Below are 16,302 nucleotides of genomic sequence, written 5' to 3'. Positions count from 1 at the left end.
TCTTTAAATCTACTAATCAAGGCGGTGACAATCCGTCAATATACTTAATTACTCGTGTCAATTTGATTTCGATGCACAACTGATATGGAAATACGATTATTTAAACATTTTACCTTGAAAAAGTGTAGCTCCAACAATGTGCTCCGTTGAAATACATTGTGCGACGGTTAGCTTATGCTAACTTCCGGGAACTTTCGAGGGTCTCCGTATGCCGCCATTGCTGTGAAAAAACTGAACCATTCAACCAGTGCACGGAGTTGTCACCACCCTCTCTCTCCAGGCACTCTAGCTCATGGGTGCGGACGTTTTTTCCCGCTCGCCCCTACTCTGCCTCTGATTGGCCAAAGGAGAACTAGCTAATCACAGACGCGGAGCAGGGTGGGTTGTGGGAAAACAAAAGGCTGAAGGCAGCAGTGTGTTCAGACTGACAGAAAACCCGCAGATTATTTCTCTTCAAAACAAAAGCTCAAACTTTCCAAATCTACACAAGGGCAAAAACAAATTATTTGTATTTAACTGTAAAGAACACAAGCACAGTTTAATATTAAATTTATTTTAATCCTGAAAAACACTGTAACATGTTGTCATTTTAACCATTAATCCTTTATGAAGCAGCAACCACCTGAGTCATTTTTAATCTGTGGAGCATCTCCACAGGTGTTTCTGATTTTTTGTCCTCCAAATTTATATACAGTGAGGGGGACAGAATAGTGGAAACAGCTGTCAGTAAAGTGCAGTCCAGTCCAACAGCAGCACTAACGATGAGCTCAATGCCAAACACAGAAGTGAATGAACACCTCTGTTACCGTGACAACAAAACAAGATGAGCATTATAGGCAGCAGGGATTAGATTAGATTAGATTAGATTAGATTATACAGGTAAAGTGGACAGTGAGTGTGTGCAGGTCCGAGTGGAACATCTGGGTTCTAATGGAGAGGGAACTTTCAGCAACACCACTGGAACAGCTGTGTTTTTACTCCGTGGATACAAGCCCGCATCTGTGTGAGAGACACACTGCAGCCCGCACACCACACCATGTGAGGCTTTTATTCTGAAAGGACAAACACACCGCAAGTCTGAAACTGAAACTTTAAAGTGAGTTTGTTCAGACTCCATTTTGACTCCGTTTTGAGACGACAGAAAAACAGAAAAAGAGGGAGGCTGAAGCAGGTGAGTGCTACTACAACATTATATTATCATTACATTATCATCATTATTATAATTATTTTTTTGGTAAAGTGCGTCGGGCAGCTGCTGCAGTAACATCCTGAATGTGAGCGACAGTCTGAGGACGGACAGCAGCTGGGACGAGCTTTAATGTGTCCTCTTCTCCGTCAGGACGCTTCGTCTTTACATTTGATGAGAAAGTCCGAGGAGGACAAAGAGCCTCGGTCCAGAGATGAGACTAATTTCCGCCGCTGCTCACCAGTTACCAACAGGGGCGGACTGGGGGGAAAAAGTGGCCCAGGAGTCATTGAGAGACCAGCCCACTTCATGTGCGGTGTATCGAATAATAATAATTTAGCACGTGGGTTACAACAGGGGAGACCGGGGACAGTTGCAACAAGGTGACGGTTGCAACAGAGCTGGTTCAGCCAATCAGAAACAAGCTAGAGTGATGACACTCACACTGCACATGCTCAGTAAGATCCTCAACTCAGCAAGAAGACCGAAGGCAAAGCAGGAGGCAGTTTTCTTCATTTATTTGGAAAAATGTGTTTTTGAGGAATGAAAGTAATTTTCATCACAAACACTTTTGTAGTGATACTATATCAATATGTTTATGAATTAATCCAATTTTTATTTTGTTTGCAACGTGTTTATGTTGTCTTTGAGCTGATATGGTTAGCATTGCTCAGTGGCTGTCTGTGTAGCTGGCACATGCTGTTCTGTCATGGCTGCCAATCCGGGGACTGCACCAAGCTTAGCAGTTCTACAAAAAGACCACACAATAATTTTAACATTATGTGGTACATTTAAGTGTACCTAATTTTAAGGTGGTATATACATGTTATTCATCATTCTAAATTATATTATGTTTGTGTTCAGTATGCCAAGAGTGAGGAAGAGGGTGTCAGACACATCTGTGAATCTGACTCCGACTGAGTTTGTGACACCCCCACTCCCCACAAAGCTTTTCAAGGGCCAGCAGAAATGTTAAGAAGAGCGAGCTGTAGTTGTTAGGCATTGTTCATTGTTCAACATTGTTCATCATTGTTCATTTCCACATATGCATTTTTTATAGGGGGGAGTGTCTATAAAGCTAACATTTAAGCTGTTATTTTTAATTTGAAATAGTTGAAATGCCTATATATTGTTTTTAAAACAGTTAGAGTTGTGAACAACATGTTAATTAAAGGTTTACTGCATTTTAAATGGTCTCATTTCTCATTTCAAAATTGAAATATCAAGAGATTAAATTGCATCAAGCTGTTATTCGTCAAAAAAATCAAAATTGCTTTGATATTACTGTAAAATAATACATATCTTAAGAATAGTATGCTCATTGAAACAAAAACTGATAAATATTGGTGAAATATCTTGCTACCTTAATGGATAATGTTGCCAACATCTGACTTGAGTCATTCAAATGCATATTATGAACATGTTTTTTAAACTTTTAACTTTAAATGGTATGGGAAGTTAGTAGACAGTTGAAGGTTAAATATATAAAAATGTATTGTACTGGATTAGGCTCATCCTCCACTCATATTGATAAATTACAAAAAACTGCAAAGTCCAATCGTTTTGAAAATTGACACACTGTTTTTTTTTTTCTCTACAAGACACACATTTTTCGTATAGGATAATAATAATAATAATAATAATAATAAAGATAAAAAAAAAGATGCGGGGCTGACAGAGAGTTTATTTATTTATAACGCCGTTATTCCCATCACTGATGACTGACAAGTCACAGTGACAGCTGCAACAGCCTGAGGAAATGGGTGGGACATTCCCACGTGGACCAAATTTGATTGGCTATCAGCATAGACAGTGATGCGTGAACACAGGTATAGCCTATCACAACAATAGCTGCCCGACCCAGCCCCCCGCCACCAATTCCTAGTGCAGTGGACAACAACGCATTTTTTTCCCTTTCTCTTTCTTTTTCAATTGAGCTTCTTCGTTTCGTGGCCCGGCCCACAGGCCCAGCGGTCCACCGGGGAAATATCCCCGTACGCCAGCCCGCCCCTGGTTACCAAGCTGCACTTTGAACCACAAGAACCAGTAAAACCAATAAAACTGCAACAATAACCAGTATGGTCATAAAGATTGTCACGAGGAGGCGGAAACAAATGTTGACGAAACTCGGAAATACAAAATAAAAGCCAGAAAGAACATTTAAAAATATATACAGTATAATTAATACATGCATGCGTTTGAGGGAAAAGGCAATCTGATTTAAATTTTGTTAAAAGAGCAGAGTCCAGCTCCTGGGAACGTCTCAGTGTCCCAGGAGCCTTTTCACCCCGAGGACACTCTGTTGGTTCGTCTCTAGAAACTATATGATAAACGTTTTTTAGATAATATAGATTTTTTTTTTTTCAACTTGACACATTCTGTGCTGACTTGTGTGAAGCTCCACTGAATCCCTCTTGTGCAGCTGAAGCGTGTGTGTGTGTGCTATAAAACTGCAACAGGATTTGTGACTGTTAAGTGTGTGTGTGTGTGTGTGTGTGTGTGTGTGTGTGTTTGTGTTTGTGTGTCCCCTCTCAGGTAGACTGCAGTGCAGAAGATGAGTGTGTGTGTGGAGGAAGAGGAGGGCAGAGCAGAGCCTCCAGCCTCCAGCTGTCTGTCTATGAAGAGTGACTGGTCTAAAGACAAACCTCCAGAGTTCAGTGCTGAACCTGGACCTTCAGCCACAAAGTAAGAGCTCTGTTATACTGTCAGACTGATGGAATATGATGACATGAGATTATTTTCATGAAGCAAAGACAGCTGTGAGGATATCAAGACAACAGATTGCAGAGAGGAAGATGTCACTGCTGAGTAAAACATACAGAGAATTCAGAAAGTATTCAGACCCCCTTCACTTTTTTCACTTTCATTATGTTGCAGCTTGATGCTACAACTGTTTAAATTCATTTTTTTTCTCTCATTAATCTACACTCAGTGCCCCATAATGACAAAGAGAAAACTGAATTTTAGAAATTTCTGTTAATTTATTAAAAAGTTAAATCTGAAATATCACACTGACATCAGTATTCAGAGCCTTTCCTCAGCACTCAGCTGAAGCCTCTCTGGCAGCAGGTCCAGCCTCCAGTCTTTCTGGGTATGAAGCAACAGGCTCTGCTCACCTGGACTGGGGGATTACCTGCTTCTTCTTTGCAGATCCTCTCAGGCTCGGTCAGGTTGGATGGGGAGCGTCGGTGGGCGGCCATGTTCAGGTCTCTGCAGAGATGTTGGACAGGGTTCAGGTCAGGGCTCTGGGCCGCTCTGGGACCTTCACAGAGTCCCTAAGCCTCACCTGAGCTGTGGAAGAGCTTCTCACTGAGGAGATCTCTGGACTTTGCTCCATTCAGCTTCCCCTCAGCCCTGACCAGTCTCCCAGTCCCCGCTGCTGGAAAACACCAGCCTGATACTACCACCACCAGGCTGCAGTGCTGGGATGGTACTGGGATGGTACTGGGATGGTACTGGGCAGGTAATGAGCACTGCCTAGTTTCCTCCAGACAAAATGTTTGGAAATGAGGCCAAACAGTTCAGTCTCGGTTCCATCAGAGCAGAGGATCTGGTTTCTCCCAGTCTGAGAGTCCTTCAGCTGCTTTTCTGCAAACTCAGCAGCTTCCATGTGTTTTGCTCTGAGGAGAGGCTTCCGTCCAGCCGCTCTGCCATGAAGCCCAGATCAGTGGAGGCTGCAGTGATGGTTGCCCTTCTGGAGCTTTGTCCCGTCTCCACACAGGATCTCTGGAGCTCAGTCACAGTGACCAGCGGGTTCTTGGTAACCTTTCTTACTGAGGCCCTTCTCCCACCGTGGCTCAGTTTGGCTGGGCGACCGGCTCCTGGAAGAGTCCTGGTTGTGCCAAACTTCTTCCCTTTGAGAATCATGGAGGCCACTGAGCTCCTGGGAACCTTCAGTGTAGCAGTAGGTTTTCTGCAGCCTTCCTCAGATCAGTGCCTTGCAGCAGTCCTGTCTCTGAGCTCTGCAGGCAGCTCCTCTGACCTCATGGTTTCTGCTCTGATATGCAGGTCAGCTGTGAAGCCTTCTACAGAGAGCTGGGGCCTTTCCAAATCATGTCCAATCAATTTAACTGACCACAGGTGGACTCTGATCAAGGTGTAGAAACATCTCAGGTTTACATTGAGCTCAAGTCTCAGATTGTAGCTCCGTGCAGAAGATGTACGACCAAAAAGGGAGAAAAAGTCAATTAAACTCCTGCATTTGTTTTTGGTCTGTCATGTTGCTTTTGTAGCTCGTCTCCCTCGTGCCCATATTTTCAAAAAGCTTTGAGTCGGAGCTTTGCAGCTGGAAATAACATGCATACAACATGTAGGTCTGCTAATGAACACAACTGCTGTCATTATCAAAAGTTCAGATGGCCGTAATGTCACAATGTGCAGCTTCACATGTTGTTGTCTGTCTGTCACTAATAACATGAATAAAACATTTGTGTTTGCAGAGGTCAGCAGCACAGGCAGAGAGCAGAGCCTCCAGCCTCCAGCTGTCTGTCTATGAGGAGTGACTGGTCTAAAGACAAACCTCCAGAGTTCAGTGCTGAACCTGGACATTCAGCCAGAAGGTGAGAGCTCTGTCACACTGTCAGATTGATGGAATATGATGACATGAGATTATTTTCATGAAGCAAAGCCAGTTGTGAGGATATCAAGAAAACAGGAAACAGAAAACAGGACAAAAAACATTTCATTATGATGTGGAAAACTTCGGCCCAAATCAGGCCAGATTGACTGCAGAAAACTTCTTCGACTTGGTACCAAAAACACTAATAAAATAAGTCTTGGAGGCCCCAAAAATCAAGACTAGGAACCAGGCAGAGTCTTAAGCAGGCAGGTTTATTTTCATTCAAGATCTCAAATGGAAACAAATAATGAGCCGATCACAGAGGAAGACGACTGCCGTTCTTAGTTTATCAAGCATCGAGCATCGATTGGAACTGGGACTAACATTCCAATTCTCTCAAATTTAAAATTTCGATTCCTAATTTCGAAGCCCAGTCCACCGACTGGAACAAGAGGCTGCCAATCACCAACGAAGAAGAAGCCACTGGAAGAGAAACCGCAGAGCAGTGTGTAGTGTAGGTATGTAGCCATGGAAAGTGTGCGGCGGCACCTAAAAGCGTGGCTTCACTTTACCAAGACAAACGATACATCTGCTAAATGTACGACGAGAAATTCATAGTAAAGTTCATAAGTTTATAGATTTAAAATTCATGGAGAAAGAACTTTTTGACCCTGCAGTGAAGTGGATCCAGTGATGGTCCCACCAGGGGGCGGAGATGAACAAGGACCAGCCGCTCCAGGGTCTTCATCAGGTGGGATGTTAGGGCCACCGGCCTGTAGCTGTTGAGATCCTTGGGGTGCGGGGTCTTGGGCACAGGTACCACGCAGGATGTTTTCCACAGCTGTGGCACTCTCCTCAGCTTCAGGCTCAGGTTGAACATGTGCTCAACAATCCCGCACAGCTGATCTGCGCAGGACTTGAGGAGACTGGAGCTGATGCCGTCTGGACCTGCAGCCTTCCTTGCCTTGATCTTTCGGAGCTGGTTTCTCACCTGGGTCGTTGTGAGAAACAGGTTGGAGCGGGGGGGCTGTGTGCTGGAGGGTGTGGGTGGGGGGTTGGGTTGATGAAGTGAGCAGTTGGGGGTGGCTGTGAGCTGAGTGTTGTAGAGGGGGAGGAATTTGGGCAGTTAACACTGGGTGCAGAGAGGGGGGGCTGCAGCATGGAGGACGCCCACTTTTGGTCCCCCGTAGCCTGGGAGTCAGGTTTCTTGTGGCCAGAGATGGTTTTCAGGCCTTTCCAGACTCCACAGACATCTTTCTGCTGCAGCTGATCCTCCATCTTCCTCCTGTATGTGTTCTTCCCCTCTCTGATCTTCCTTCTCAACTCCCTCTGCACAGCCTTCAGCTCGTCCTTATTTCCAGACCTAAAGGCCCTCTTTTTCTCCTTAAGGAGAGCCTTTATGTCAGGGTTAATCCACGGTTTACTGTTGGAAAAACACCATACAGTCCTGGTGGGTACAATGTTTTCCACACAAAAGTTAATATAGTCCGTTATGCATTGTGTGAAACTATCAATGTCCTCTCCATGGGAATCACAAAATTCCTCCCACACAGTTGTGTCGAAACAGTCCTTCAGAGCCTCCTCAGCCTCGTCGGACCATCTCTTCACGTCTCTGTGCGGGACACAGCTGGTTGCCTGTGCACGAGAGGTTTGTGCACAGGCATGAGATGAACCAGGTTGTGGTCAGATCTTCCTGGGGGGCGAGGGGTGATGAAGTGTATTCCTCCTTGGTGTTGGCATAACACAAATCCAGTATCTTACTGTCTCTAGTGCATTATGTAACATACTGGGTGAAAGTGGGTAGAATGGAGGATGGAGAGGCATGATTTAAGTCCCCAGAAATAAGAATGTAAATGTATAAATGTTCTTTATTTATATAGCCCTTTACAACAAACCTTTCGGTGAACCAAAGTTACAATAAAAGGAATAAATAAAAACAATGAGAGACAATAAAGACAATAAAAACAAAAATAAAATACAATAAATAGAATACAATAAAATAAACTTAAAATGTCATCATGCTTCTGGGTTCTAAAAGCCAACCTAAATAGATAGGTTTTTAGTTTTGATTTAAAGAGGCCCAGGTCAGAAACCAGACGCATTTCAGCAGGGAGCTTATTCCAGAGCCTGGGAGCAGCAACAGAAAAGGCTCGGTCGCCCCAGTGTTTGTACTTTGACCTGGGCACTTCCATCAAGAGTTGGTTAGAAGAAGGAGGGCCTGTGGGTGCTCTGTCTGCAGCCTGCTTGTGACAGAGTGGAGAACATCACAGGCTGCATCAGCGTTAGCAGAGGGGGGGGATATACGCAGCTAACGCGATAACATGCGAGAATTCCCGCGGCAGGTAATATGACCTCATACTAACAGCTAACAGTTCAATGTCCCTGCAGCAGAGCTGTTCTTTAATAGTGATGTGCCCAGAGTTACACCATCTATCGTTCACAAACACCGCCAGCCCTCCTCCTTTCCTCTTACCGCTCTCCCTCGTCCTGTCCGCCCGCACCAGCTTGAAGCCGTCCAGGTCCGCGGCCGTGTCTGGGGTCAGCTCAGTCAGCCATGTTTCCGTGAGCATCATGATGCTGCATTCCCGGTAGTCCCTCTGGTGCCGAGTCAGCGCCGCTAACTCGTCCATCTTATTGGGAAGAGATCTTACATTCCCCATGATGATGGACGGGAGGACAGGTCTGTATCTCCTCCTCCTGGCGCGGCGAGCAGCTCCGACACGGCTCCCCCATCTCCTCTTCTTCAACTCCCGGGGAACGTCGGGCCTCTTGTCGGGCAGGATCGCTGTGCTACGGAGCGCCAACAGCTGATCCCTACTGTAAACAATGGGGCCCCATACGCGGTCCCCAGACACAGTCGTAAACATTGATTAAAACAAAAGAAAGACCAGAGCAAACATGGCGACGTTGGTCTCCATAGTGCACTGATCAGTTAAAGAAACCAATAAATAATTAAATCGAAATAAAAGGGGAGACTAAACTAAAAAAAAGGGGGAAAAAAACGTTCAAGTGAACGGGAGCTGCTGTAACAAGCTGCCACTAGAGCGGCTCCTTCTTGAATCCAATTCAATGTCCATGCAGATTTAGAAAGTACAGTCTAGTCTTTTAAATATTAGTACTGCGAGGTCCGTGTAGATATATGTTGCTCATTATGAGTTTTCTTACTTTCGCTAACCTCTACAGTGTGGATTTTTTTTGGCCTCAGAATTACTTCTACAACTGCTTTTTGTTTTACTGTTCTTTTCAAAAAAGATGAATCCAAAGGTTCGTATATTTTCCAGCTCGCTGTCTGTCCAGAGTTTGCCTGGGAGGTAACAGTGCCTCGGCTACTGAGGCAGCAACAGAGAAATCAGCTGGTAGAATAAACAATTTAATGCAGAAGAGACTGCAGAGAGCAGACTCTAAATAGTGATGTCCTTGAACTTGAACTATAAAACAGTTTTTGGAGCCATACCAGATCACTCAGCTTTGAAGCTGATGTTGCTCCTCACCACACAGGAGCAAACACCCAATGCCCCAACATTGTTAAAAGGACAGTTTCATGGCTTTAGTTTGGTAGCCGAGGTCGATCCTGGTTCATAAGTTAAAGCAAATATAGTGAATGAAATGAGCTCCACATTGAGAAACAAAGCAAACCTCACAGTACAATCAAAACACTGAAGCAACCTCAACAATACAAACACATTTCTGCTGTTTGTAGTCAGGAATAATGAAGAATGGACCCTGTTGATGAACCAATGATTAGCAACTTTTGTTAAAACAGATAATGTTATGACTTCATACTGTTTTTATTGAGAATAACATTCTTTGCTGACAGCAGCATCTAACAAAGCACAGAACACCTACAGCGTTGAATCCATCCATGATCGCCACAGTGACTTTCATCCATGAGGAGAAAATGAATTTTACATGTTGTGTCATCATGATGATGTTTCAGTACTTTAGTTTTTCAAGAGAATGTTTGATTTTAGTTCACAGTCTAAAAAATGTTTTGGTCATAAAGAATTTCCTTCACCTCCACAGAGACAGGAAGAGGAGCAGTGAGGCTGTGAAGGAGCAGCTGTCCTGCTGTGCTTTGTGTCAGGAGGTCCTGAGGGATCCAGTCTCCACCAGCTGTGGACACTGGTTCTGCAGACAGTGCATCACCTCAGACTGGGACCAGTCTGGTTCCTCAGGAGACTCTGCCTGTCCCCAGTGTGGAGAAAGATCCAGAACAAGACCTGGACTGCAGACACCCAGTCAAACCAGCCCAGTGGACGGCGGTCTGCAGGAGGTTTTAGACGAGCATAAGATCAGTCTGAGGAGGAGATGTGAATTTGTGACAGAAGGAACTGCTGCAGCAGGAACTGGAACCCCCCTCAACAGGATCTACACTGAGCTCTACATCACACAGGGACGGAGGGAAGAGGTTAATACCCAACATGAGGTGTGGCAGCTGGAGACAACATCCAAGATGGAGACCCTCAGTGACACTCCAATCAAGTGCCAGGACATCTTTAAACCCTTACCTGGCCAACACACACACATCAGAGTAGTTGTGACGCAGGGCGTTGCTGGCATTGGAAAAACCTTCTCAGTGCAGAAGTTCACTCTGGACTGGGCAGAGGGCTTGGAAAACCAACATGTCAGTCTTGTGGTTCTGCTTTCGTTCCGGGAGCTGAACTTGATCAAAGATGAGCGCTACAGTCTTCTCCAGCTGCTCCGTGTTTTCCATCCAACATTACAGACGGTCACAGCAGAGAAGCTCGCCATCTGTAAAGTCGTGTTCATCTTTGACGGCCTGGATGAAAGCAGGTTTTTATTGGATTTACAGAACAATGAGGTTGTGTCTGATGTCACACAGACATCATCAGTAGACGTGCTGTTGACAAACCTCATCAAGGGGAATCTGCTTCCCTCGGCTCTCCTCTGGATAACTTCCAGACCTGCGGCGGCCAATCAGATCCCTCCTACATGTGTGGACAGGGTAACAGAAGTCCGAGGGTTCACTGACCTCCAGAAGGAGGAGTACTTCAGGAGGAGGTCCAGTGATGAGGAACTGTCCAGCAGAATCATCTCACACATCAAGGCGTCCAGGAGCCTCCACATCATGTGCCACATCCCAGTCTTCTGCTGGATCACTGCTACAGTTCTGGAGCACATGTTGACTACAGACCAGAGAGGAGAGCTGCCCAAGAGCCTGACTGACATGTACTCACACTTCCTGCTGGTTCAGACACAGAGGAAGAAGCACAAGTACCATGAGAGACATGACAGGAGTCAGCAGGAGCTGATGGAGACTGACAGGGAAGTTCTTCTGAAGCTGGGCAGGCTGGCGTTTGAACATCTGGAGAAAGGCAACCTGATGTTCTACCAAGAAGACCTGGAGGAGTGTGGTCTTGATGTCACAGAGGCCTCGGTGTACTCAGGATTGTGCACAGAGATCTTCAAAACCGAGTGTGTGCTCTTCCAGAGAAAAGTCTACTGCTTTGTTCATCTGAGCATTCAGGAGTTTCTCGCTGCAGTCTACATCTTCCACTGCTACACCAACAGAGACATGGAGACTCTGGAGATATTCATTCGAGGTGACTTTGAATATGAAGACAGTGAATCATCCCTGGATGATGAGGTTAGTTATTTTCATGATGGTATGTCCGTTAGATATGAAAACTCCAGAGTACTGGACACATTCCTAGGAAAAGACTGGGGTAGATATGGATGCAGTGATCAATCCCTGGATGCCTTGCTGAAGGCAACAATGTTCAGAGCCTTGGACAGTAAAAATGGCCACCTGGACCTCTTTGTCCGTTTCCTTCATGGCCTCTCACTGGAGTCCAACCAGAGGCTCTTAGGAGGCCTGCTGGGTCAGACCGAGTGCAGACCAGAAGACATCGAGAGAGCCATCAACAACCTGAAGAAGATGGACACTTTAAATGTCTCTCCTGACAGAAGCATCAACATCTTCCACTGTTTGATGGAGATGAACGACCTCTCAGTACATCAGGACATCCAAGAGTTCCTGAAGTCAGAGAACAGATCAGGGAAGGAACTCTCTGAGATCCACTGCTCAGCTCTGGCCTACATGCTGCAGATGTCAGAGGAGGTTCTGGATGTGTTGGACCTGAAGGCGTACAACACATCAGAGGAGGGACGACAGAGACTGATCCCAGCTGTGAGGAACTGCAGGAAGGCTCGGTTAGTCCTGATGTGAATACAGACATTACACAACAGTGTAGAGCAGCATTCACACCTGACAGCATCAGAGTTACAGTAGAGATAGATAACATACTGTACATTAACATACTGTCTGTACTGTGAAGGTTGTTCTTCATTGGGGGAGTGTCTTTTTTACTGCTAAGATCAAATATTGGCAAAGTTTACTTAATTTTTCAGGTGTTCAGGTGTTCATGAGAGAAAATTTAATCACAACAGACAGATTTTTAAACAACTGGAGATTCATGCGATGCTTGTTTTGTTTTACTAGAATATGAAATGACCTAACTAAGGAACTTAGCCTAAAACTTGCTCTTCTTGTACATTAAGCACTTTAAAGTTTTTCACTTAAAACAAAACAATTAACATTTCATCTGTAAATACAGACTGTCTGACTGTGGACTCTCAGAGACTTACTGTGAAATCGTAGCCTCGGCTCTGAAGTCCAACCCCCATCTGACAGAGCTGGACCTGAGTGAGAACCAGTTGCAGGATTCAGGAGTGGAGCTGCTGTCTGCTGGACTGGAGAGTCCAAACTGCAGACTGGAGACTCTCAGGTCAGACTGCACTTTATTTGATCTGCGCTGACATAAAAATAATGTGAATTTTGTTGTGACAGCTAACCTTCACACTGACAGACAGAATGATAGAATGAAATGAAATGGTTTAAGAGTAAAGCTCATGGTTTTCTTAAAGTCAGCACATGAAAGAATGATCAGCATCATTATGCCCAGGTCAAAGGGCCCGAAATAGGGCCTGCCTTAATTTAGCAGCTAGGAAAAAACTTATACAGGCTACGCTCTTAAGTGTACTAGATTATATGGACATTATTTACATGCATGCTTCCTCTTCTACACTTCGCTGCCTAGACTCTGTGTATCACAGTGCTCTACGTTTTATATCCAACTCATTGTCCCATACCCATCACTGTGTACTTTATGATCTGGTTTCCTGGCCTTCATTAAGCCTGAGGAGAAAGCAGCATTTGGTATATCTTTATGTACAAAGCCATGCTGGGTAAACTCCCTTCATATTTATGTAATCTACTATCACTCACAAACAGCTGTTATAACTTTCGTTCCACTAGAAGGCTGCTCTACCAGGTACCCAGGATTTGTACAGCGCCATGGTCATGGAACAATCTTCAAAACACATTACAACTTAATGATTTGATCTCCCTGGGAGAGTTCAAAGCTCTGATAAAAAACTGTGCTACTGCTATTCCTAAGCTGGATTTTGTATGTGTCTGTTGTCCTTTGTCTGTTCTTAACGTGTTTTATTTTACAATTTTTGTAACTCTGTAATGATGTGCTCTTCTTGGCCAGGTCTCCCTCGAAAAAGAGATTTTAATCTCAAGGAATTTCCTGGTTAAATAAAGCTTAAATAAATAAAATAAATAAAAGGCCCTGTTTCCTCCTGGCATCAACATCCGTTCTGTGTGATCCGGTCCCAGGTGGACAGGACTGAGACAGGTGTAAACACCACAGAATGTGTCAATTCTTAATGCGTCTTGAGATCTGATCTCTCAGACCACGCTCGGAGGCCTGGGGCGCTTTTGTCCACATCGCATTAGAGGTGTAAAAAGACATGTGACCCAGGACCAGAGGTCGCGTTAACCGAATATTTTCCGTCATTGACGGGTTTTTTTAAACGGTGACGGAAAAATCTGAAGGCCATCTGTCATTTTGACAGATTGCAATTCACACCCCTGACCACTTGGTGGCAATGACAGGGCTGATAGCAGTCCGGCGCCGTGCCAGATCTCCGGCGTACCGGTGTGAGTGCGGAAAAAAAAATAAGGGTTCGGCCAGCTTTATCTAACAGACATTTATCTGGATCCAATAGAAGCACAGCTTTCGTTCTCAGCCACACTAACAATAGGCCTACTAACCAATCAGAAGTAGGGCTGGGGCGGGACTTGGGTGTTGACAATCAGGCGCTCCATGTGGCGTCGAAAGTGAGCCTCGTTAGCCTTCAGTGACGCACATAGACATATACCGGTATGTCTATGTGACACACTGCAACCCACAGGATGGACCGCAGGTTCATGAAGCCCGGGGAAGACAGCAAAGACGTCTCTTACACGATGATGTCGGCGCCGACAGGATTCAGCATGCCTACTCTACATATCTTTATCTCCTAGACCGTTTATGACATACAGAAACTTAAAAAAAAATGTCGGGAACTGGAGAAACGGAGCTTTGCGCCTATATACAGTACCATTACGGTAACTCCGTAGGACTACTGACACTTTGACCGTCCAGTCACAGAAGAGTCCCCGGTGTGTCACTTGTTTGTAATAAGAGCTTCTCATACCGTAACTCCTGAACCAATGGTGCGATCAAAGAAAAATCCGACAGTTTCTGAGAGCAGAGAACCGGAGCTTTCCGATGGTGTGCAAAAGCACTCAGTCATTGCACTGACAATTCTACAACCATAAAAAGCAAAATAAATCAAGGCGGTTTTAGTTTAATTGCAGGCTTAATAAGAATAAATGGCGATGAGCTTGGATAGAGCAGAATGGGCAATGTAGCAATAGATAGTTACAAGATAGTTAATATTTCAAATAATGTATATATGTTATATGATGAAATTTGCCGCATACAAAATGTCATGGCAGTTGAGTGTCAGAATGGATACGGTTTGGATTTTCTGTTCAGCTAACTTTGGACTGAATATTAATTAAAAATGAATGAAAAAGAAATGCTATTGAATATGTCCTTATCATTTAAAAAATTAAAGTGACTGGCAAAAATAGATTATGACAGGATTTTTATGACCCTGTCAGTCAAAATGACAGACAACAAAAAAGTCTGGCGCGACCTCTGCCCAGGACGGACTAAAAGACCGCCCACTCACATGACCTCTGACCCCACCCAGATACCCCCACACCCCCAGCCAGACCGTCACTTTCCCAGTAGAACAAATTTCCTGCTTGATTCTGCCCAGTGCAGTGACGTGAACTCTGCCAGCCTCACTGCTGGGTTCATCATTACAAACACACTGTGCAGTCAAGCTTTGTTCAGACTTACAGAACTTTATTTGAAATTCTAGTCAAGATCTCAGTGTTTCTAAAGATACTAAACATGTCCTGCTGCGTTATGGGGAAATGTGCAGAAAATCATGTTCAGCACATCATTTGAATATTTCAGTTCAGAATATGTGATTGCTGCCATTGTCATGTTGTATAAAAAATACTGAAGATGTTCACTGTAAATAAACCTGAACAGATCTCATCAGATTATATAATCCTGCATGGTTTCAAACTGGATTTCTAAACACCTTTGTGTTCAATATTATTTTATATCAACATGCTTTCTTCTTTCTTCAGACTAAGACACTGCAGGTTGTCAGAGAGCAGCTGGGCTTCTCTGGCCTTGGCTCTGGAGTCCAACCCCCATCTGACAGAGCTGGACCTGAGTGAGAACCAGTTGAAGGATTCAGCAGTGAAGCTGCTGTCTGATCTGGTGGAGAGCCCAAACTGCAGACTGAAGACTCTGAGGTCAGTAGAGGGGTGGAGTCAGTCCATGTGGGCGAGCTTCATTGGTTGGTCTCAGGTAGTGGCAGTTCTAGAGTGACTTGAAGTGGATAACACCTTTCTCCAGGTTTCAGATGGACCCCAGTTAAAAGGCTAAACAGAGCATCTGGAATGTGCCCAGCTGTAGGAAACATCCCAGTGTGCATGTAGGAAGGTCTAAGTTGTGCAGGATGACACAGCAGTCCAGCTGCCTTCAGATGGCTGCATGGACGGCCATGATTCACTTAGTCCCATTTAAAGTGGGTTTCTGATGTGCACGTTAACACGTCTACTGGATGAAGAATTCATGTCAAAGTGAAACTTGAAATATGACGCACATAAAGGGGTTGATGTCTCTGTGACTGAAACTCCACCAACTAAAGGCTGGCACAGACTACAGGATTCTTCAAACCTTCACAGATTTAGAGACCACACACTTGATGATAACAAAAGACAGATCGCACAAGATCTCTCTCTTCTGATCTTACAGTGTGTGGTGTGCACTACGGAGCACACCACACGCTAACCCATTCTTCAGCAGAGTGTCAGCTTCTTCACTCTCAATATTCCAAATCTCGCGCAGTCAAACCTGACTTCAGTGTAAACAAACATGGCGGACAAACACTGGAGCCATGTTTTTTGTTTGTTTTTACTTCCTCTTCCGTCAGTCAGCTGACTCAGCTCACGTCTTGATTGGCTTTTATTCTGGTAAAAACTTCACAAAAAAGGTACAGAAATGAAAATTAGAAAAACCCTAAATGCTACTGTGTGTGTCATCTAGCCAGTGACAGGCAGAATAATAAGAATCACTTCATTGTCATGGTCAACAACAAAATGAGGTAGTAAAGT

The 16,302-nt window shown here is 44.6% G+C and overlaps 1 protein-coding gene across 1 annotated transcript; it reads left to right on the top strand.

Moving 5' to 3' along the window:
* Positions 1–3,776: 3,776 nt before the first annotated feature.
* LOC115379175 (NACHT, LRR and PYD domains-containing protein 5-like) lies at positions 3,777–15,979 on the top strand (the record flags this gene model as incomplete). The annotated part of the gene is given in 7 exon segments (XM_030079896.1): positions 3,777–3,914; positions 5,639–5,745; positions 9,768–11,297; positions 11,412–11,918; positions 12,323–12,493; positions 15,268–15,403; positions 15,944–15,979. Coding segments are annotated over 7 exon segments (2,625 nt in total), but the record flags the coding sequence as incomplete, so codon positions are not given.
* Between the last annotated feature and the right edge of the window lie 323 nt (positions 15,980–16,302).

This window comes from Myripristis murdjan, chromosome 20 (genome assembly GCF_902150065.1).
Source record: "Myripristis murdjan chromosome 20, fMyrMur1.1, whole genome shotgun sequence".
NCBI lineage: Eukaryota > Metazoa > Chordata > Actinopteri > Holocentriformes > Holocentridae > Myripristis > Myripristis murdjan.
This window is presented reverse-complemented; position numbering and strand designations above follow the sequence as displayed.